This window comes from Uloborus diversus, chromosome 2, assembly GCF_026930045.1.
Source record: "Uloborus diversus isolate 005 chromosome 2, Udiv.v.3.1, whole genome shotgun sequence".
NCBI lineage: Eukaryota > Metazoa > Arthropoda > Arachnida > Araneae > Uloboridae > Uloborus > Uloborus diversus.
This window is the reverse complement of record NC_072732.1, coordinates 80445284-80468730: the sequence shown is the minus strand read 5'-3', so window position 1 is coordinate 80468730 and position 23447 is coordinate 80445284. Positions and strand designations below refer to the sequence as shown.

Below are 23447 nucleotides of genomic sequence, written 5' to 3'. Positions count from 1 at the left end.
TGAAATTAAACATAAAAGTTTTATTTTTCAAAAAATAAGACTGGTTTGGATATTAAATTAGTCCGTGTCCTCTGGAGCCCCGAGAGAGTCCCTGGACAAATAATCTGTCCATCTGTCCGCAACCTATGCAGGTAACAGGTTCGAATACAGACTAGCATTTCAGGGGGTGAATCATGCAATAATAGAACCCCCCCCCTCCCCATGAACGAACCTAAGGTTGTGGGTACGAAATTTTTCTGTAATTGCACGGGTGTCAATAAAAAGCACCAAATCGACCAGGAATAAGGCCCTTAATAGGCATAAACATTACAAATTCATTTCATAAGCAATAAAAAGAAATAGTGTTTCAAATACTTTCAGAAATAAAATTAATGACTTGAAAAGACTACTGAAATCGTTTACATTTTATTCATACAGTGTTTGAACACTAAGGGGGGGGGGGGACATGACACCTTTCCTACCAGGTAGCCCACTTCGTTTCATAAACGTTCTACTTGTTCTCGATTGTGTGTGACAACCCTTTTATGTTTAAACATCACGTATGCTACCTGAGTAAGTCTTGTACGTTATGCAAGTCAAAACAAAAGCTTAAAAAATAAAATAAATGGAAAAGAGAGATAATTTTATTTTCTATAATTATGAATCCTTCTCTAATCTTTTGTGGCGTGTGTTGGCATGGTAGAAACGACTCTACTGGTAGACAAATCAATGCGTAAATCCTTTTTTTTTTCCCTTTCTCGTACTGCGCACAGACAGATTTGTCTTGACTGAAAGAGCAGAGTCGCGTTTACCACACAGCACTGCTCCAATAAACGCTTCTCCCTTTTAAGTTTTTAATTTGTTAATTATACTTATTGTTACTGATGTTCTGGGTACTTTGTCGAATATCTTTGCACTTTTCTTATGGCTTTGCCTTCTTTTTGATAGGATGAGACGTTATGAGCAGGGCTGCGGAGTCGGAAGAAAAATTTCCGACTCCGACTCCGACTCCGACTTTTTTATTATTTATTATTATTTTTTTCCAAATCCCCCTTCCTCAAGGGAAGGAAGGAAAACCCCTAAACAGAGATTGAAATATTAATTCTTTTTTATGAAATGTTTGCGTTGTATTTTATTGTAAACCTAAGATGTATAAATACAACGTTAGAAATTCAATTTGAAAATCAAATTATCCAATAGTTGCGATTTCTAAAGTGAGATTACTTAATAATCTCATTTTTAAAAAAAATTGAATGCGATTAATTTGCTCCCCTTTAATGTTTAATTAACAGATGTTGATCGAATCCTGTGCTTTCAATTTTTGAAAGCTGTAACTTGAAGGATTTTTTTTTTTTTTGCTTAGTCAAAAAACGTTTCTTGACAGGGGGCGGTCCTCCCCCCTCCCGGGTGATACTCATCTGGTGGGTACCACCTTAACTTAATATCAGAGTTTATAAAAATTGAAATACGGTCGAGCCCGCTTATTAGAATATCGGTTAAAAGAATATCCCGTTTAATATAATACATGTCCAATGTATCAATATGTATAACATATGTATCATGTAATGTGTTATTTTAATTCCGGTTAATGAAAAACCCCGCTTATTAGAATATATTTTCGTGGCAAAATGGCTATTCCATTAAGCCGGTTCAACTGTTCTTTAATTCTGAAAAAATTTCCCAATAATATTCCCCTAAATCTTAAATTTCATCTTAAAAATATCAGCGAAAATATTGCACTATATTGCGGGGAGAGGTCGGGTACATGTACATCTTGAGCAAATTTTACCTTAAATGCGGCGGTATACAGCTTTGTTCGAATAGCTTTTACTATAGCTACATTTCTTGGCTCAATTTTTAATTTTAGTTTTATTGGCAGCTTTAGAATTAACCTTAATAAGAAGATTTTAGGATTAACTACAATTGTTGGGTGTTGTAACCAAGAAATCATGTACTTATTTTATTTTGAACTTTTTAGTGATAACCAAGCTTCCTTAGATAAAGTCTTTAGATTAAGAAAAAAAAAAAAAAAACGACAATAACATTTATATTTTATTGAATCTTTTGGATTTGCGCTTTCGGGTCAAGCCAACACTTATTTGAATTTACTAAGCACTCTCAGAAGTTTCCCGACTTGCTCAAGCGATTCATACATTCCTTTTACTATATTATAACTGAGATCGTAGTCCAGGTTTTTACTTGGAAAGTTTTCCGTGAGCTTTGACAATTTTTAATTTTATAGATTTTGATGTGCTCTTTTCGAATTTCCGCTTTGCCGCTCGCGCCGCCATATTGAAAAAATGGCGTCTAAAAACGGTATTTTAAGGATGACTAATTTTACGACAAAAACATATTTTACAAAATTAAATTAGAGAAAATTCTTATAATTTTAGCCTTAACAGTTTTTTTCGTAAAATAAATAGTTTCGACATACGAGCGCCGCAAAGTATTATTTAACATGCGTTATCGCAGAATAAAGCCCTGGTTTCCTAGGAGCGAAGCGCCGATCTTTAGCATCGCTCCTCGCCGAGGGGAAAACTCGATTCTTCAGCGCATGCGCGCCCGAGCTAAATCGACATCGTGAATGGACACGCCGGAATTACTTGACTCTTGACTTTGATTTCAGCGTCACGGCGAGGAGTGACGCCGAAGATAGGTGATTTCGCTCCTAGGAAACCAGGGCTTTAGTGTTTGACTCAGGAGGTGGGTTGTCACTTACGTTGGGGAGTTTATAGGAGATCCCGATTTCAAATGGTTATTAATAATTAAGAGATCGTATATAATTATTTCAATGTTAAACTATTCATCGTATAGTAATTAAAATCAGTGTTTATTTTATAATTGGGTGTTTAGTTAGTTGATTTTTCTACTGGAATTGTAAAATAAATTTGATTTATTCGTTTAGGTAGTAAATCGCATGTGAGTATGACCAATTATTTTTTACTTTTCAGTTCCTCTTTGTTTTTTGAAGTCGGTTCTTTTTGTATTTGAAAATAATTTATTTTTTTGCTTTTTAGTGGTGTAAATATAAAATAAGTACGTAGGGTAGAGTATGTGGTACACTCCTTACGTACAGTTCGAGTGAGAAAGCGTCTAGCACAGGAGTCGGAAAACAGCTAAGATGAGCAAAATAGAGAAAGATATAGAGCACAGTGTCTCGGAGACTTCCGAAGTCTGAAGAAAGGTTTTTTCAAATGAGCAATTACTTACAAAGAAAATTGTCTTCATCATCAGTTTGACTTTATCAAAGTATGCTTTCCGAAAAAATTCACGAGTCTCTAAAAAAACAACAGAAATCGCTTTAACTTTGCCCATATAATTTGAAGAGTTTTCTTGATTTTTCAAGGATACCATTTTCAGGATGACCATGAGATCACCTGGGAAGTATATGCCTTTTCAAACGAGAAAAAAAAAAAAAAAAGAATTTTCCTAATTAGTCCATTTGTGTTTGAGCTTACCCTTATGGGGGACATACATAAAAAGATTCCGACGAGTTGAGAACGTCTTTTTTGAAATCGGTAAAAAAAGAAAAAATCTTAATGCTTATAACATTTTATACGATTGGCACTAAAAACTGATCTTTTTTCCTACCGAGGATTTATTTGTGCGCTAATTTAATTAGAATCATTTAAATGTCAATTGTTTTCCTAACTATTTTATATTTCACAACGAAATACGTGTCACGTAGCTCGTGAAAAAAGACATTTCTCTTTACTTGGTCACGTTATAGATCAACACCACACTAGAAACAGAGTATCTACTGTGTTGTTGTTTGTATGAAGATCAAAATATTACTAAAGCAATGATACTAAATGAATTTCCTGTTTGCTTCAGAGGAGTCTTTATTCAAAGTTTGTGATATGACTACTAATGATTAATACAGGGGAAATATTTAGGGGGTACTCCGCCAAAACACGAGCCCCCCTAGAAAGGAAAATACCCCTCAATCCCCCCCCCCCCCGCCCTTCAGGAGTTTCCCCGATTAATATTAATGTTTTATGGTACTTTCTTTAACACTGAGTAAAGAAAGTACCTTTGTTTTATGGCACTTTCTTTAACTATGGATTTTATATTTAATCGTTTAATATTGAAATTAAATTGAAGTTTATTGTTTTTCCGGCCATAACTTTTTTTAGAAGATCAAATATGGTGAAGCAAAGGTTTGGGACCTAAGTTAGATCACTCCCATCTGTTAAACAAAAAAAAAACAAAAAACCATAAAAATCGTATCACTAAGTGAGACGCTTTAAATTTATAAACAACAAAGCGCGAGTTTCGCGAGTTTGAAATTTGAAGAGCTCCTTCGATTTCTCCAGGATTCCTCATACCTAGCCTTAAAAACCAATGGAAGACCGGGAGAAGTATACCGTTTCAAACAGAAAAAGATCTTTCCCAATCGGTTCAGGCGTCTTCTAGTAATCGGGGAGCATAGTACATAAAATGTTTCAACGAAGTCTGTTAATTAATATTGCCATAGCTGTAAATTAAATTGACGGCGTCATGAAATATTAATTCTAGAATACTTGTCCAACTTCAGAAATCGGACACTAGTTACGATATATTTAATACGGAATATAAATTTAATCGTCGGGGGGGGGGGGATTTTTATCTTCCATATCCCTTGAATTGAACACTAAACATATTTCAAAACTGAAACATTTAAAAAATAAAAACTTTAATGACTAAATGAAGTTATTTATCAGCAAAATTTTTTTAATTAAATTAATTAATTCAACTATTTTTGTAGCAAAATATATTTAGATTACTGATTTGCTACATGAGTAATAAAGACATTTGTAAGACTATAGTTAAAATTAACAGGTGGCGCCATGAAAACCAAACCTCCCGATGCGTGAGAATTAAATATTGTTCAAAACAAGATTCCTCCGTTGAAAAAAATGCACCGTTCGTTCACGCCAAAACCACGTGACCTGTGACATGTCATGCAGCTGACGAAAGTTGACCTATACGTAGCCACAACGTATGAAATTTAAAGTTTCCTAGATTTCTCCGGTACCCCTCATCAGATCCAGACAAAATTAACATGGGACCATCTGGAAAGTAGACCCTTCCAAACAAAAAAAGAATTTTTCAAATCGGTTCAGTATTCTTGAAGAAAAACGAAAATATACATAAAAAGCCGCAAGACGAAATCATAACCTCGTTTTTTGAAGTCGGTTAGTTAGAAAATGAAAATATCATCTTTAACGTGACATCTTGGCTTTATTCTGAGGCGGAAGGGTCATGGCACCAGCAGTGGAAAAGTTATTCTAAAAATTGGTAATGTGTTGATGTCATCGTCGTCCCCTTCGTCCTGGATTTTGACTCCATTGTTGCAACTGCCCTTGCAATGCAAGTTTGCGACAGACTAGTCTAAAGATGATTTTCTAGAAGTGACTTTCCGGTTACTTGTAGAAAAGCAATCTGTCAAAATCATCTTCAAGATTCCGTCAGGAGCAACATCCGATTCCGAGAGTTTCGACATGAGTTGGTCATTCCTCCTTTCCCAAACCTCAATCCGGTACTTCACCATTTAGTACCTAGCTACAGGTGTACCTGGTGGTACGGCAGAGTTAGAGATCAGTCTTGATGTTTGCAGCTACTTTGATAAATGATCTGTGACAGAACTCGTTGGGGGACTTTTCTGTGGCTAGAGTATCATATCAAGAGAGATACATATGACCCCAGCAGCCTCAATGGGTTCGGGTTAAGAAGAACTGTTGATATATATTTTCGCTACATGTTGCATTATTTTAGATTTCTGGTACATTTTGACAGCAGAGTGTGGTGATCAGTTGGGGATTTGGCTATCAAGATAATAACCAGGAGGACTCTCAAATGATAGCAACCGAAGAATTTTGCCATCTTATTATAGTCGTCTTCGCAATATCAACATCAACATTACCTAAAGCTCAGAGCGTATCTCGTTTTTCAACACCTTCATCATTAGCGGATTTGTCAGCTGACTGTTATTATGACCTTCCTGTTTGACTGTCGTTTCGATTTTCTAACCGACATTGATGTCCATATGGTTTATTCAGTCTTCTCTTTTTGCCTAACAGTTTTGTAGACTAGGTTATCCTCAGTAAGGAGCCATTCATTAATTACGTAAGGATGATTTTGGCAATTTTTGACCCCCCCTCCCCCCCATGTAAGAGAGTACGTTAGATTTTTCAAACTCTTCCTCTCTATTCTTACGTAAGATTTCATTTCGTTTTCCAAAGTAATAAAATAACGAATCTTACATCGCTGGAATCGTTATTAAATTCATTATTATGAAATTAAACCTATTTGTGTAAAGAAATATTTGCTAAAAAGTTAGAATCTGGACTGAATGTTTTTCGACATTTTTTTTTTTTTTTTTTTGTATTTGATGCGATACTAATTAAAAATAAAACATGCCATACTTTGTGCGTTTCTTTTTTACACTATTCATTCTTTATAAAACAAGTAAAAAACATCTCATCCTGATACGTTTTTTACCTTCCAGACGCAAAGGAAAACAATCCGTCAAACCACTTGACCGTGTGATTTCAAATGTATATATCGACTTGGAAAATATTACGTAAGAATGTGTTTGAAACCCCCCCCCCCAAGTAAGGGTATGTAGAGATTTTTCCAAACCCCCCTCCCCCTCGGGACCCTTACGTAATTAATGAATGGCCCCTAACAACAAATTCAAATTAAATTAAATTAATGTTGTTATCAATTTCCTTATAGAGTATGTATAGTGCTGACTTTCTGCACGTCCTCAGTTCACCAATTCATACTACATATATGTAATTTTGTAAATTTTCGTCCGATTCCTTGGTAAAGGGCTGTCCATAAATGATGTTAAACTTTTTTTCAACATTTTTGACCTCCTCCCAATTTGTCACAAAGTACTTTTCATAAACTAATTTTTATAAACATACTCGTATTAAAAAATGCTTGATGTCACACTTCTTAATCCTTCCCTCCCTCTTATCATAATTTCAATACCCCCTCCCCCCCTTAAACGTCATTTCACATCATAAGACCCGGAAAATTATTGGAAATCTGACAAATATGTGGAGAAACAGTTTCGAAGGAAGTTTTTTTAACTTGAACTTTTATTTTAAACGCATTTGTTTTCACCGTTTCCGATATTTTCTCGAGAAACCAAAAATTTTCTCCACCTCCCTCCCACCTTTAGCTCACCCCCTAGGGTTGGGGACTTTTGGTATATGTTTGCTTACTAACTACCCCTAGCAATATTCTGAAGTCAAAAATTTATCGCATATTCCATGCACGCTACAATGTGTTCATTGAATGGACTATCATAAGTATACTTGTTAAGTTTTACAGTGTTGGTTTTCGTTTATAGAGCCATGGCTTCCAATGAAAGAAATTGTTTTATTTGAAAGAATGCGCTAAAAGATAGTGAAGTGGCTGAAGTTGAAGCAAAAGGATTGGAAACTTTTCACAGATCAAGTGCAAAGCGAAAGGATAATAAGTATAAACTGTTGGAGGAACTAACATCTATAATCGTTCATGATGTATATGCCGAAAACGAATAAGAGGAGAAGTTAATTGCTGCACCAAGCATCATTGCGTAAAGGAAGCGATGTTTCCACTCCTCTATACATTTGCGATCCAAGCATCCAACATTTTCTTTCAAAGATTACTGTTTTTTGTGTGCTGCTAAGATAACAGCAGAGTTACTAGCAAAACAAAAACAGACTCGCTTGTCCAATCGAAATGTTGTGTACAGTAACGCAAATTATTAATGAAAAATAGTGTTTCAGAACTAGCTAGAGCTCGTAATGATGATTAGATTGTTGAGCGTAGCATGTTATTTGGTCGCAGCCGATACACAGTATCACAACTACTGTATGAAGAACTTGTATCAAGAGCAACGGAGTGAAGAATCTAAAAAAAGAGGTCCGTTTGCAAGTGATAATCGATATCGTGATTGAATACATTTATTCTTATCTCGAGCAGAACTCTGATGAGTATCAGTTTTCTCTGGACGAATTGATTGCTAAAGTTGAAGGTGATTACCATCCCCACATAAAAACAGTCAAAGCACAACTTTTAAAAAAATACGGCAACGATATTTTGATTGATGTTATTGCTAATAAGGATCCTGTGGTTTGTTTTAAAAATACTGGGTTTAAACTATTGACGGATGCCTGGTATAATGAAAAAAGCGATGATAAGACAGAAGAACATCGGCATTCGATTCCGTAAGTGTTGTAGGCGAAGATGTAGATCTTATTATTTTGACAGCTCTATCTAAGCGATCAAACATAAATATGTTCAAACCAGGAAAAGGAAAAAGTTCGCAACAAATATATACAACTGACAGTATCATTAGATAAGACAGCCGCAGATCATATTTTATTCTTACATGCCTTTAGTGGCTGTGATACAACATGTGCCCTTTTCAATCAAGGAAAAACGAAATTTATTAATGCACTACGAAAAAATCCAAATTTAAACGAGTCTATTAAAGCATTCAAAAATCCAAATGCCTATTCAGAGATCATTGCTAAAGCCGGAGAACACTTCCTTCTTGACTTATACAGTTACAGTGAAGTGAAAAGTAAAAAAGAATTGTAGGAATTTTTTTCTTGTTTAATTTTGTATGTAAATTAATATATATAATGCATAAATTAATTTTGTATATGATTTTTTGTCGCAAAATAAGTCAGAAAGCAGATATCGTCAAAATACCGCTTTTAGACGCCATTTTTTCAATATGGCCGCGCGAGCGAAAGGTACGAGGTAGCAAAGTAGAAATTTGAAAAGAGCACAACACAATTTATAAAATAACCAATTTTCAAAACTCCCGGAAACCTTTCCAGGTAACTCCCCCCCCCCCCCCCTTTTTTTATCACCAAATGACTGGATTATCTCCTCGAGGTAAAAAATATATTATTATTTTTATTTGAAAGTAATTACTCATGGAAATGTTAGGCAACAAAACTGTTTGCTGACAGTTGCTATTACTTAAATAAAGTTAAAAATATGCAAACTAGGAGACGGCGTAGGTAGCTGTTACAGAATAAACAATCAAGCGAGCTGGTTGCCACAATGACAAGCATTTTCTTATTAGTAGCATGTAATCAAATTGATAGGTAGTCAGTTTTTTAAAAAATGCAAGGAGTCAATGAAAATTAAAGAAATAAAAAAACCCGGAATCGGAGTCGACATGTTTCCAAACGGCTCCGACTCCTTTACCGCAAAATCAGTCCGACTCCAACTCCACAGCCCTGGTTATGAGAAGTTTTTATGTCGCTTTAACCCTTGCACAAGGGCGGATCCAAAAATTCTTCAAGGAGACTGTTTACGTATGATATATACCTGCTGAAAAAGAGGACCCACATACCTCATTTTAATTTAAAACAACTAAAATACAGAGATTTAGCCAAGTTTTCTGCTGATAGAGGAATTCTAAAATTGCGTTTTAGAATTTCAATTTCGTTATATTTCCGACGGAATTTTTCAAAACCCCCTCCCTCTAACATCATCGAAAGTCGTCTAAAATTGCGCTTTTTGGAACTTCAGTTTCCAAAAGATTTCCTAAGGGGATATTCGAACCCAATTGTTTCCTTAGCGTCATATCAAAGATGGCCTACACTTTCGTTTTAGGACCTTAATTCGAAAAAAATATGGGGTTTAAGGTCCATCAAGGGAAGGGTGATCGCCCACATCGTCTTGTATCCGTCCTTGCCTTTGCAGTTAGTTGGGTTACAATTGCCGAATAAATCCAGTCATTGAATGACTACCAAACCTGTTTAGTTATAGCATTTAAAAAATTTATGATTTTTATAAAGTATGACACACACACACAAGCACAAGGATTTATCAAATGCTTTATTGCTCTTGTGACATGGATGCATTAAACTTATGGAAGCCCCGAGACATTCTTAACAACATTTTAAAGAAATTTTTTAGTGAAAATATATAAACAATCATCTTGAGTCCAATACTTCTTTTATTCGTTGCAGCACGTTTTTTAAGAAGCTACCGTATTTTTAATATTCAATTTGAATAACAAATAAAGTATCATGCAGTTTGAAAGCTGATATATTGAATGAAGCAAAGTATAAAATTATTTCTGACATTATTGCACAGTTCGAACTTTTCTTATGTTGTATATTTTGTTGACACTGTATTTTTAGGGCCTAATCCGGAGGAAATTTTTGAGCGAAAAAAAAAAAGTTATGCACACATAACGACGGTATGGATTTGTCCTATTATACTTCGGCCTCGCTATTGATAGCACTCAACAGCGAAAAAAATTAGTTATTTTGCTTATTGTTTGGCTCTGATAAGTTGAAGTTTGACCTTGACAATGTTTACTTCTTTTTGGAGTAGCAGGCAAAGGTGATTGGCGTCGAGTTGAATTGGGTTACTTTTGTTGTTGTTTTGCGAAAGTATTTCAACTCAACCCCTCAAAAAGTAAGTTTGACTCCTACAGCTCTAACTAACCTACAATCTGGCTCAAAAAGGTTGACTTCCGCTCCGTTGAGGCTCAAACAATTCCGTTATATAAAATAGGGAAGAATAGTTCCCGGCGTTGTACCAATCTAAGAATTTTTCCTTTTTTAACCTAAACAAAAATAAGCTTGCTCAAGATGCTTCATGAAAAAAAACTTGTTTTTAGCAACCCAAGATTTTTCTTACGTATGTCATTTTTCTTTCTCTCGTATTTTCAATCGATTTTGAAATAACGTCGTTTGAAGACGAATGCTGACAATCGAAAGGGGTGGGGGGACTAGACGCTAAAAGACTGCACGTACACTATTGAAACGATGGAGAGATAAAATTAATCATCCAAAGTGGGGCCTGAACTGAGTTTAAAAAACTATGTTCAATACACATAAATGCCGAATCTTAGTGACTTTTAATTTTTTAAAATATTGCGCTCTTGATATTGAAAACATCAGTGATATCCCCCCTCCCCCCTCAAGAGGTGCCTGCCGCTCATGCACTACTTTTTTTAAAAAAATCATTACATTTCAGCTAAATATACTTTAAAAAAACTTTTAACCATCGTTTTTTACAATGAAAACAAAATCTAATCAAAGATTTTCATTAGATTAAATTAAATCAGCGGCGCCCAACAGGGACATATGCGGCTGCGAAGCTAATATATGTTGCTCGTTATAACGCCATGTTTTTGTACTAAAATCTTCTAACGCAACAAGTAGTCTTAATTTTGCATTAAGAACGCTCATTGCAAGTCAGGAGCCAAATAGTCGTCCTATATCGGTTTCCAAAAACAGATAGAAACTTTGTATTAATATAAAAACCATTTAGCCGTGACAACAACAATTCATTGTTTTTTTAACTTTCTCTCCTTCTCTGTGCTTCTCCATATTATTTAGAAAAAGTTTGAATAAATTTAAATTTTATGTATCTTCTGATCCGCGAGGTTCATCTTGATAGGCGAGGTGTGGCTCTTGTTTAAAGAAATATTGAGCACCACTAGTTAAAATTAAATAATTACCTGTATGCACGAAAGGAAATTTCTAGTTTCAGGAATGAAATATTACAATTTGAAGGAAAATGTACTTAGCCAATAAAAAGCATTCATTTATTTTAGAAAGCTTTTCATAAAGCAGAAAAAAAAATATGAATCATAACATAGCACTAGTGAGTGATATCCGATCTCCAATCAATTTCTTTCAAGTCAACAGAAATTATTTTATTTTCCACAGTGGTGCACACGATTTAAAAAAAAAAAATGAATTTTCACAACTGATAACTTCAGATTACAGCCCCAAAAATAATAGTGTTAACTGGATCCTAAATATAGATTTTTGTTGCTTTGATTCAATTTATAAAGTGAAATTGACTCACACTGTCAACTACTTTTTGCTTTGATTTAAAACTTACGAAAAATTATTTATAACAATAATAGTAATAAAATGACAAAAGAAAAAAAAATTAAAATGGGTTTTTGAAGAATTTTTCTTTTTTTGATTATTTTCCATGTACAGAATGTGCCTTTTCTAACTAATGCATTTTGAAACAGTTTTTTTTCTTCATATTAAGGACAAGTGAAACAACTTTTGCATGAGACCATTAAAGTGCTGTAATTCATCAAGAGTAGTAATAACAAGGTGGTGTTGCATTATAAAATGAAAATCTCGAACAAATTTCTACAGAAGAAGAAGAAGAAAAAAAGACTGATTGAATAACGTTGAAGGAAAAGCACTGAAAGCTTTCTTTAAATTTTCCTGTTTTCTGCTGTCATTAGTAAATTTTTTTTTAAGGTTTTTTTTTTTTTTTTGCTCTTTTTTATTTGACCAACACTGTACTACAGTGTATTGTCGCAATAATGACAGCATTGAGAGTTGAGGCTTAAAAATTTTGGTCATTTTTTATCAGAACAATAACCAAGAAAGAAAGAAAACAAAGAATGTAAAAGACTTCAAATTTTCTCCTCACTCCATTCTAATTTGAGTTTCTTGTGTGATTGCAAACATGGGAGCAGTTGAGTAAAATGAACATTAACAGAAACAAAGCACAAACCCACAACCTATTTCAAACAGGGCGGACTGGGTCTCGCAAGAAAAAAGTGCAAATTTCTTTCATTTCAAGTGCTTTTCATTTTCATGGATTTTCGGATGTGCTTGTGGGCTTTAATAACCAAATACTTATAAGAAAGACCACATTTGCAAGATACACTATAGCAAACACCAAAATTATTAAAGCAATCAATGTGATGTTTTAAGTTGGGAACTACAATTTAATTATAGAATATAAGATTGGGTCAAAACCAACTTGCTTAACAAAGTCATAATATATTACTTTTTAAAGTTTAGTGAAGAAGTTAAAAAAATATATCTTTTTAAAGATGCGAGTCTTTTATTCAAGTGTTACACTCTGAGTGCCACCTAGCCAGCAGTGCAGAAGGGGATAGGGGAGGAGTGGAACCCTACATTTCTATTTTCTGTACAAAAGTGTAACACACTACCCTCCTACTTAAAATTCCCTTTTAATTTTAACAATTCTTAAATATGAGACTGCACTGTATGCAATAAATTCAATCTAGAGCAGCAAGCGCCATGCTTTGTGTACAGTGTGATAATAGTAAACATCTTTTGTGGATAGAGTAAGAGATTTTCATACAGCAATACTGTATTGGATTGTGTACTGTATTATTTTCTAAGTAAACTTGCCTTTAAAGCTTTCACAGCTTTGCAGAAAGGAAGCACTTTAAATAGCAATCATCAAAAGACTCAGCTTCATTTGCTTAACAACATATTTACCTGCTTTATTTTGCACATACATTTTAGTGATTAATAGCATTTCGTAAATTGTTAACATTTTCAATAAACAATCTAGGTGGCAGTGATGTAGTCAAGGGAATGACGTCCCCTCGTTTTATATTAACATAAGCGTCTTCCCACTTTTCAATTTCCATAACTTTTGTGTTCAGATCTATGAAGGTTTCCTCACATTTTTCCCGCAGCTAAAATATTCAAAGTCGTCCACCGAAAATGATATCTAGTTGATCGGCCTAAGTCAATGGGCAATTATATTACTGCACACTGTGGCTACACTTCTTTACTTTTACAGGTTACTGTATAGCATTACTGTTAATTTGAGTTCGGTAAACTTAGGCCTTACAACACTGCAGTCAGGAACTGTTTTCTGAGAGGGCATTTTGGGCACATGCCCTGAGGCTTAAAAATTATGCAAGAAAAAATATTTTTAGTGAAAATTTTAGAGCAAACAGTGCAAATATGTTGCTCTCTACATAATTTCAATCATGCTTATCAACAACTCTATCAGTTTCAATTTATTATTTTGTCAATAGTTCAACTAAATTAATTTTTGAATTTCTATACGATATATATATTTTTTTAAAAAGCTTCAAGCTGTTCACTATTTCTTGTTGTCTAAATAATACTATTTTAGCATTGCGATTTAAGGCATACACATTAGCTGAACACAAGCAAAGGCACCCATATGGGGGCAAGTGGGAGCTCAAGCCCCCCCCCCCCCTAGAATTTAGAACTTCCTTGCTTTTAGTACTTTTTTCTTTGCAAAAATGTAAAAACAGTTCTTCTGCAGCCGTTAATAAGTTATTAAAAATGTCAAATTTTAATAACTCTAATCTGCACTGAAATCAGTTTCATAGGGAAAATATCCTGCTAAACCATAGGGAAAATATCTGAGCCCCCCTACTCTTACAATTTTGCATTAGGGCACCCTTGAACACAAGCCTGTCATTTCAAAGTGTTCTTAGTTCTTGGGAAGGGAGGGGGGAGCAAAGGGTACATATTCAATGCTTTGTTTCTGGAGGGAAAAAAACATCAAAATATGCACAAAATGCATACATAGATTATGTTTCTGCTGAAATTGAGGAGGGTCAATTGCCCCCCCCCCCAAGCACCCAAATGAGTGGGCTGTCTGAATAGTCTTAACTCTTAAATTATAGTTCAAACTTGCAAACTCTGTAAGTTGACCCTGGATTACAGTTATAGCTTCAGCACACAATATGTTCTTTAATACTTGTAGTGTAACAAACAGGTTTCTACTGTGTAAATTTAATGTAAAATATTTGACTTAAATAAAAATTGGCTCTATAAGGATAAAAATGTCTTTCATCAAAATTTATAATAACAAAAATAATTGAGATTCAATGTGTGAATGGCATTACAGAAAACCTGATTGAAATATTGAAAGATTCAAAAATGTCAAGGAATCTGTTTATGGGGGATCTATAAGAAAAGTCTGATAGATCAACTTTCAGGACCCAAAGCATCCTGGCTTTCCCCATGTGTAGTTTTTTGTGAGATCTTGACCACTCTCCCTGTTTGCAACAAGTTGTGACAAAGATAATAACCATATTTATGTTACTAAAACATTCTTTTCAATATCTACATTGAATGTATAAAAAGTTTATAAATAGATTTTCTATTGTATTTTGATTACACACAAAAAAGAATCTAAATGACGTCAGAAGTTCAAAATAAAGTTCATTGCTAGTTATGTACTTAAAACTTGAAAATGTTTTTAATGTAAATTTGTAAGGCCTCCATGTGACAGAGATTCAAAGATATACATTTAAATGCTTAAATGATAAGAAAATTAATCTCTATAACAAGTAAAAGTTAGCCAGTAAATAATGATATTTTAGTGATGGCATAGTGTTAAGTATTTCAGAAAAATGACTAAGAACATTTATATTACAATATTTTACTAATTTTGACAAACTTGAGAAACAATGCTCTAAAATAATGATGATAAAATAGAACATTTAAACAATCATTAAAAAATTTCAGCATTTCATACGCATATGCAAACTAACAAATATTATACACGCGGAAGAAAATACCTTCCACTTATAACAATAACATAGTTCAAGTACCAACTAACTTGATTGTCATCATTATTTTGAGAGAAATCAACAATATTGCATGACAGACGTTATAAAACATTTATAGGATGAGTATGTAAAACGACTTTGTTTATATACAAACAAATCAATAGTAAAAAAAGCTTCAATTAGATTAAAAGCTCAAAGAGCTTCAGTTCATAGTGTAGTAGAGTTCTGAGAATGTTTTCACAACAAACTAATTCTTGCTGTGATGCGTGAACGTTGTAACCTTTAATACTAACAAAAATATTGAGCAATTGATATCATGATTTAGTTGAAATACAGTAATCCCTCATTATATCGCTTTTCTATTGTTGGTAAAAAGATTAAAATAAAAAAAAAAGTTTCACTAAAGCTAACATTACAGAAAAGAAAGGTTATATTTCAGAGAAAAAATATTTTCTTTTTTTAATCAATTAACAAAACTAACAAATTTTCTATGGACTTATTTCTTTGCAGTTTAAGTAGCAATTTTTGATTCTTATGCCACCAAAAAACAATAAAAACATAGCGCGATATATCGTGGGGTTACTGTTTTACTTTCCTGTTGACTTTTCATAATTTCAAAGCTTGATTCTTGCTAGAATCCATTAACATAGGGTACGATTTCAGTTTATCAATTTTTATGAACCTGAAAACCATAAGTGTGTTTTTGATAAAAGGATGATATAATACAATAAAAAATAACCATTAGCTTTGTCCTTTTTTGTTTAAAGAATTCAACAACAAAACAATATCTTAGCTCTTGAAATAATCAATGTACCATTGACCTTTTAAGAAACATTTTGTACACCACATACATATCCAGCTGCCTTGCTTGCACTTGGTTATGAAAAATTCAAAAACTAAATACATTGGAAAGGGCAAAAATATGTTTCTAAGCCCTGTGTTTAAGGCAGAGTTTTTAAAATGCTTTAAAATACAGTTGTTTTCAGGTGGGGTCATCTCTAATCCATCCCGCTGGAACCCACTGAGGTTCTCGTTCGATGACACTGATTTCGTGCAAGAGTTCACTGTAAGTTTTCTCAAGGTCCACATTTATGAGAACAAGATCAAAATAGTGGCCGTAAAATTCTTCCATTTCACGAGCTTTCTCTATTATGTCCCGCAGTTCCTCATCTTTCACTGCGCCGTCCATCTTCAAACAATTTTGGCGCAGTTTTTCCAGGGAAGGTGGGGCGATGAAAACTACATAAGGCATCAGGTCAGATTTCTTCAAGATTCTGAGGGACTACATGAACAGAGAAAAATATTCAGTGGAAAGAAAAACATAAAATATTTGAAGTTGAAAAAAAGAAAATTGTTTTAAATTTTAAACAAACAAAACCTAATAAAATAACAATCACTATGAGTTTAGAAGTTTTTATTTAAAATCAAATGGCATGCAAAATGGGAAAAATGTTTCAATATAAATTTTATCAAAAAGAACAAATTTTAAAAATTATAAAAATGTTTTGTTGTTGTAGGAGGGCGCTAGTGTTGCTGAGGAGAGTTTTTACAGCCGCTGAGATAAGTGATTTTTTTTACTGTAATTTTTTATTTTTACTGCTTTAGTTTCAGTATTTTAATGTATTTTATCATATAATTAAGTATTTTTGTGCTTTTAAGTCTTATTTTTGATTTACTTGCTTTCTTAAAGTTTTTCTATTCTTTGAAGCTAAGCCTAAATTGTGCTGATTTCTTTGTTGTTAAGCCTGAGTGCTCTGTTAAGTGTGTAACTTGTTCATTTTAAATTACTGCTTGTCTTAAGATTTAGTAATAGCTGTACCTTTTACTTCCAATGCTTTCTAATTCTAATAATTAGCATTAATTCTTCAATTTTGCATTTTTATATTGACTTTTTAAGTGTATCATTTTGAGCTAGTATGGGGGGGGGGAGGGTATATGCATTTTGAAGGAGGTTTACACAATGCAGAATGTTAAAAATATGCATTAGTTGATGCACATTTATAAGACTTTTTTTTATGACCAGAGTTTAATATTAACTAGGCACTTTTAATAGGAATTAAAATTGTTACATTATTAATAATTTTACGAATATAAAATAAAAAAGGATATTATATTACTTTCTTACATCAATGATGTATTAACACACTATAAAAATATAGTACATAGCTTTTTGGTCATTTTGAATATAAATGATATATATCCATGAACCCTGAGGGTCGGGGAGTAAAAAACAAAAGAGTCCTGGACAATTATTGTAAAAATCAAAAAGATAATACTGTTTAAAAAAATAATTCGGGTCTAAAAATATCATACCTGTGGATGAAGGTTTAAAATGCAGGTTTTGCCAGCATCAATGACACTTCGTATAGCATCCAAGCTTGTACCATAGTAACTCTTTTGATATTCCCCATGCTCCACAAATCGACCGGCTAAAATATCTGCTTCAAACTGAGTGCGACTGATGAAGAAATAATCCACTCCATTTATCTCACTGTCTTTCTTTGTCCTGCTAGTATCTGAATGGAAATAAAAATGACAAATTTGAAGATGAGTTAGAAACAAATCATGCTTAATATTACTGTTATTGAAAAACACTACAAGAAACAGTGCACATAAAAAAACGATACAACGTAAAAATTCAAGCCGGCTGCCATAATATCTAAACATTTCCCGCGGGAAAAAAGAGAAGTATGTAGGTCTCTTGATACCTTTCTTATGTTTTCAATGAACATTTTTCTAATGATATTTCTCTATTTCTCACACTATGGAATATTTTCTACACTAAAGATTAGTTTTTTGAGTTCTTTCAAAAATGTATCTATTCCTATTAGTTCTATGGCATTCAATATTGAATTTAAAAAAACTCAGGATGAAAGTTTTTGCTTTAAACACTAATTACAACATCTTATACTGCCTTGGGAAGGTAAAGCAAAGTACCTGCATACCTTTCGTATGAAACATAATTCACAAGAAGTAGTGAAAATTATTTTTTAAAATAAGAGGAAAACTTACGAGGAACAGCAGCTGCAAACCGATTTGTATCTTCCATTAGCCTTTGCCTCAATTCATGCCGACCAACTTTTTGAGGACCTATGAGAACCAGAGGGCGTTTTTGATGCGCTCGTGGATAATACAGTCGGACTTCTTCATACGTTAGGATCTGTTCACTGTCTGTATCTGTTTAAAGAAAAAAAAGTAGGTTAATGATCCCATTCAGAGTATTTTATAAAGCAAGTAACAATTAGTGAAATATTTCACTGAGTGATCACACTTAACTTTAAAGTAGCACTTTATTAAGCATTCACAGCTTGCTCCTTATTGCTTAAAATTTCCAAAACTTAAGTTTTTACTAGAGTACTTTGCGACAGAACTAATTAATGCAGTACAGGAGCAGTTGAGTTCAGTAAATACTGCACCCTTATACAAATTATCACTGGAAACCAAAGTTTTTTTTTTCTTTTGGAAGGAAAGAGTGGGGGGAGGGGCTTTCTAATGACAAGACCAGCAGCTTGTCATTCTTAATAAATTATTCTTAAAAAAACATTGAGTAGTTCAGAGATAAATTTCAGCAAAAGTACTTCATTGTTCTGAGCTACTGTTTTTTCTTAAAAAATCTGTAAGTGTTTTGAAAAGTGTTAAAATGCTTTTGTTGAGGAATAAGGAAAACAAGATCATTTGACAAGACTAAAACAAGATCTCTTTATCTCTCTTGACAAGATCTCTTTATCTAATATATCGCCTGATTGCTTTGTTACTACAAATTTTATTTAGTGTAAAAGCTGAATTCACTGCCCAAAAATCATTTAGCTTTTAGAAATTGCAAGACATTTAGAGGATGTCTAGAATTATAGTTTTTTCAGTTCATTTAGGCTGCAGAATTCTATGAACTCATTATTTAAAAGCAAAACAAAATATTACTAAGAACAATAATATAAAAATAATAACTAAACAAAGAAAATATGAAAATATTCAAGTACCCCCCCCCCCCCCCAAAAAAAAAGTAAAAGAATCTATTAGCAAAAATGAGAAGATTTACACATATAAGTGAAGCTACTACTAATATACACAGCAAAGTGAAACAAAAAGCAATATATTTTCTCTTACCATCATTATAATTCAAGTTATGCATCTTCTTTTTTTTCCTCCTATGATATCTTCTTGCACACAAAAATTTTCCTTTATAGGGGAAACAAATTGTAAAATTACAAACTTATTCCCAAAGAAACGGAATCACACTTTCAAAAAATAAACTTCGCTCATACCTTTTTTTGTTTTTCTTTCTCTAGTGTCTCCAACAACAGCTTGCTTCATTACTTCTCTCCTAAGAAAATATAGCGATTATAAGAATCAAATCCAAAGCCTTTTTATGATAAAAATGCAGACCTCAATTTCAATTCAGAATCGATTACACTTCATGTTCCTTGAAGAATTTTAAACAAATTTTAGAAGTGTGTTTTGATATTTATTTTCATGCACTATGAAATAGGATATAAACACGAGTACCAAGAAAAAAAAGCTTAATTTAAATGTTATGCAAAGAAAAACTTAACCAAAAAAAGCAACAAAGAATAGATAAAAAAAAAAAATGAAAATCACCTTTAAAAGGTAAATACATCAAACCTCATTAATTCAAACACGCTTACAATGAATTATTGCTAAAACAAACTACATTTGCCATCCCCACCCTATTGCTTGCTGTTTATTGGTTTTCTGAAAAGATAAACTACAGTTAAGTCGATTCAGTTTTAAAGGTCCCTTTGAGTATGTTTCGACAAGGTTTGACTCTAATATTAAACGACCCTCAAGATAAAGACAACTATTTTTAAATCAAAGAAACAATTGTCGAACATTTCATGCAGCAAAATAATTAATCCATGTGTAGCAGATGCAGATGCAGGCAACCATTTGGGTGGGGGGGGGGGGATCATGATGAAGATTATAGAGTTTTGGGTACAAAAGATTTCTGTTTGGGTGTCAATAAATCCAGCTCTGCCGTAAAAGACAGCTTATAGGGCTTGAAAGCGAATAATTCATTTCCTAAGGAATGAAAAGAAGTACAGTTGAATACCTTTATAACGCCAATCTACATAACACAATTCTCTATAGACCACGCAACTTTTCAAAAGTAAATAATAAGAGATATAGTTAAAAAAAAGTCCTCTGTTCCACCTTTTAAACATAAAAACTCTGAAGCAAATCAAATTTTGAAACAGCTTTTTGTCCTATCTTAAATCAAAGCTTTTAAATAAAAATTAGTGTTCACAGTAAAAAAATAAAAAAGATCACTCTTGAAAATGCAAGTGTTACAACTGTTATGCAAGCCATGAAACTAGCAGAAGAGCAGGATAACTCTCTTTCTTTTGATTGATAAACATATTTATTTGTGAATGACAATATATATATTACATTGCATAATTACTGCTTTAATACTCATTGTGGTTAAAACTTATTTTGAAGTGCAAATACATAGATTTCGAGTTCAATTATTCAAAATTTGTTAAATGATCTATCTAACGTGAAAACCTATATAACGCAAAAGCCCTGGTCCCAATGTGTGCATTATAATGGTCTTCTACTGGAGTGTTTCAAATATTTACTTCAAAAATAATTAATGAATTGAAAAGAATACTGCAATCATTCACATTTATTCAAAATCAATATGGATGGATAATATTGTTGTTGGTTAGGGGGAGGGGGGAGCCATGACCCCCATGAGCTGGAATAACAACTCAAAACTCACTGTTGTTGGAAACTTTTGCTGGGAATCAGACCGGCAAGGACCTGATCTTCTTCTCCTTCTCTGTAGGCTTGCCACCAATTTGAATCTTCTTGGCTAATGACATGTAACACATCTCCTTTCTGAAATGACATTCCCAATTCCCGACATGGAATGTAAAGATCATCATCTGGTTCATAATCAAAGTGTGCTTTTAGGTGTATCTAAAAAGAACAATGAGTAAATTGTCAAATATCAGAGATCCGATTTATGGTTAAAAAGAAGGAAAGAAGAAAGAAAATGCAAACTAGCTTTAAACTAGTATGTTGTGGCCATCACGAAACTTTCTTCTATATTTTTCTTTTTTTTTTCTGATCCCTCCCCATGCTTGACGAGGAAGCAATATTCCCAACAAAAACAAAATTACACATGCAAAAACTTGACTACCATCCCAATGTCTGAATTATTTTAAAAGCAAAGCAAAAGAGCGAAAACTGAAAGTTATTTTAAAAGCCTTGCTTGAATGAATTACAAATATTTTATTTGTTAACAAACATAAGATGGCAACAGTTAAAAATTTTAAATCATTGAGATAATATTTCCTACCATTTCCATACAATTAAGATCACGAGAAATACGCAGACGACAATCTATTACGATTTATCTTTCTTATTGTTGCATTAATAAAAATATTTTTATTCGCAAAAAAAAAAAAAAAAATCAACACCTCTTGGAGCAATTGGCGTCAAAATAGAACCAAAGCCTGTTTACATATGGATTCACATATATTCCAAATTTCAACCAGAACGTAGCATTACTTCTTGAGATAGGGCACTCAAAATGGAAAAAAAGAACGGGTGATTGCGCTACCCCCTTTTTAGCTGTTGACACAAAAATAAAATCAGTTTTTATACCCACTAAGGGCTACTTGCCGATAAATTTTTCTTTCATTCCGTTCATTATTTCTTGAGATACAGCAGTCACAATTGACGACAAAAAACGTTCTATAGCTCAACCCCCGTTTGAGTTATTGACACCAAAATTGAATCAGCACCTGTTCCTGTTAGTACCAACATATGGACCAAATTTTGTTTGATTCCGCCAGTTACTTCCTGAGGAATAGCAAGCACGCGTAACTCGAAAAACGTCCCATTGCTCCACCCCCCTTGGAGGAATTCGCGCCAAAAACTAATGGGCACAAGTTCACATAGGGGCACATATGTGTACCAAATTTCGTTCGATTTCATGCGGTAGTTTTTGTTGTAGAGTGGCCACAAAAAACTGGTCACACACAGACGTGACACACATACATACACACACACACACACACACACACACACATACATACACACATACAGACAGACAGACATTTTCCAAAAATAGTCGAAATGGACTCAGCACACCTCAAAACGTTCGAATCCGTCAAAATTCGAAATTCGAAAATTTGCACGAATCCAATACTTTCTTCTATATATTAGATATAGAAGAAAGTAAAAATAAAGTACTACTTTAAAAAAAATTCAAGTAATGGGTATTTTTCAAGTAATGGGAGACAGTTTTGAAAACATAACTTCTGTTTTTAAGCAAACATATTTACAAGTTATTCAATTGAAATTTTCAAGCTGAATCTTGATTATGCTTTTGCTTATAGCATGCTTCATTAAGAAGAACATTATTCGGAGGTTCTTGATTTCACAGGATTTCAAGTCTAGCCTTCACATCAGTATTAAGTACTTCCTGAACTGAAGTGTTTAGTTGAAAATTTCTACCACCATAAAATCATTTCTTAATTCCTGAAATTTTAGTTAATGTTCACCAGTGCAATAGTAGTACCATGTGCTTCTTCTCGTTACACAGCGCATGGATACAAATCATGTCTAGGGAAAACATTTTTTCATTCAGTGAACTAATGAAATAGAGTCTGCATACGACACACACGTTGCAGTTTTCTTTTCCTAAATATACAGTGAAACCTCCCTTAACGGACACTCCCGAATAACGGACACCTCTAATTAACGGACATTTTTGCAAGTCCCAGTCCCTCAATATAGGCCATTCCATGTAATTCACTCTGAATAACGGACACTCCGAATAACGGACAGTTATTTCACAAAAAATTTCCCTTGCTATCGTAGCACTTCCGTTTTTTTTTCTTTTCACAGAATATCTTAGTAACTGCTTGCCTTACAAAGCTTTTCATCCTCCACAACTGATATCCCCCCCCCCCCCCCCGTCATTTCCTTATCACTGTTTCTTGGAATTAAAAGGGTGGTACTGGGCAGAAGCAGCGATTGGGGCTTAAAAGTTGAGGGCAGAAAAAAAAGAAAAACTAAAAGACATGGTACTTTTTGCGAGCAGCAAAAAATGAAAAAGAAAAAAAAAGTCATAATTTTGTTACGGCTAGTTTTGAGAGTATTGAAGCAGATAAGTGAAAACTGA

General features: G+C 33.5%; 1 protein-coding gene across 2 annotated transcripts in view; it reads right to left on the bottom strand.

Annotated features, from left to right (window-relative positions):
* Window positions 1–14489: 14489 nt before the first annotated feature.
* The window catches only part of LOC129235251 (protein PALS1-like), a 185400-nt gene continuing 176442 nt past the window's right edge, over window positions 14490–23447 (bottom strand). Inside the window, exons 13-18 of one of the 2 annotated variants that reach the window (XM_054868959.1) lie at window positions 21033–21232; window positions 19555–19613; window positions 19397–19468; window positions 18305–18469; window positions 17606–17808; window positions 14490–16574 (exon numbers count right to left, since the gene is read on the bottom strand). In XM_054868959.1, coding sequence (XP_054724934.1) covers window positions 16275–16574; window positions 17606–17808; window positions 18305–18469; window positions 19397–19468; window positions 19555–19613; window positions 21033–21232 — 999 coding nt within the window. In that variant the 3' untranslated portion in view covers window positions 14490–16274. The remainder of the gene's footprint in view (window positions 16575–17605; window positions 17809–18304; window positions 18470–19396; window positions 19469–19554; window positions 19614–21032; window positions 21233–23447) is intronic. The other variant, XM_054868960.1, reaches the window with a different exon arrangement.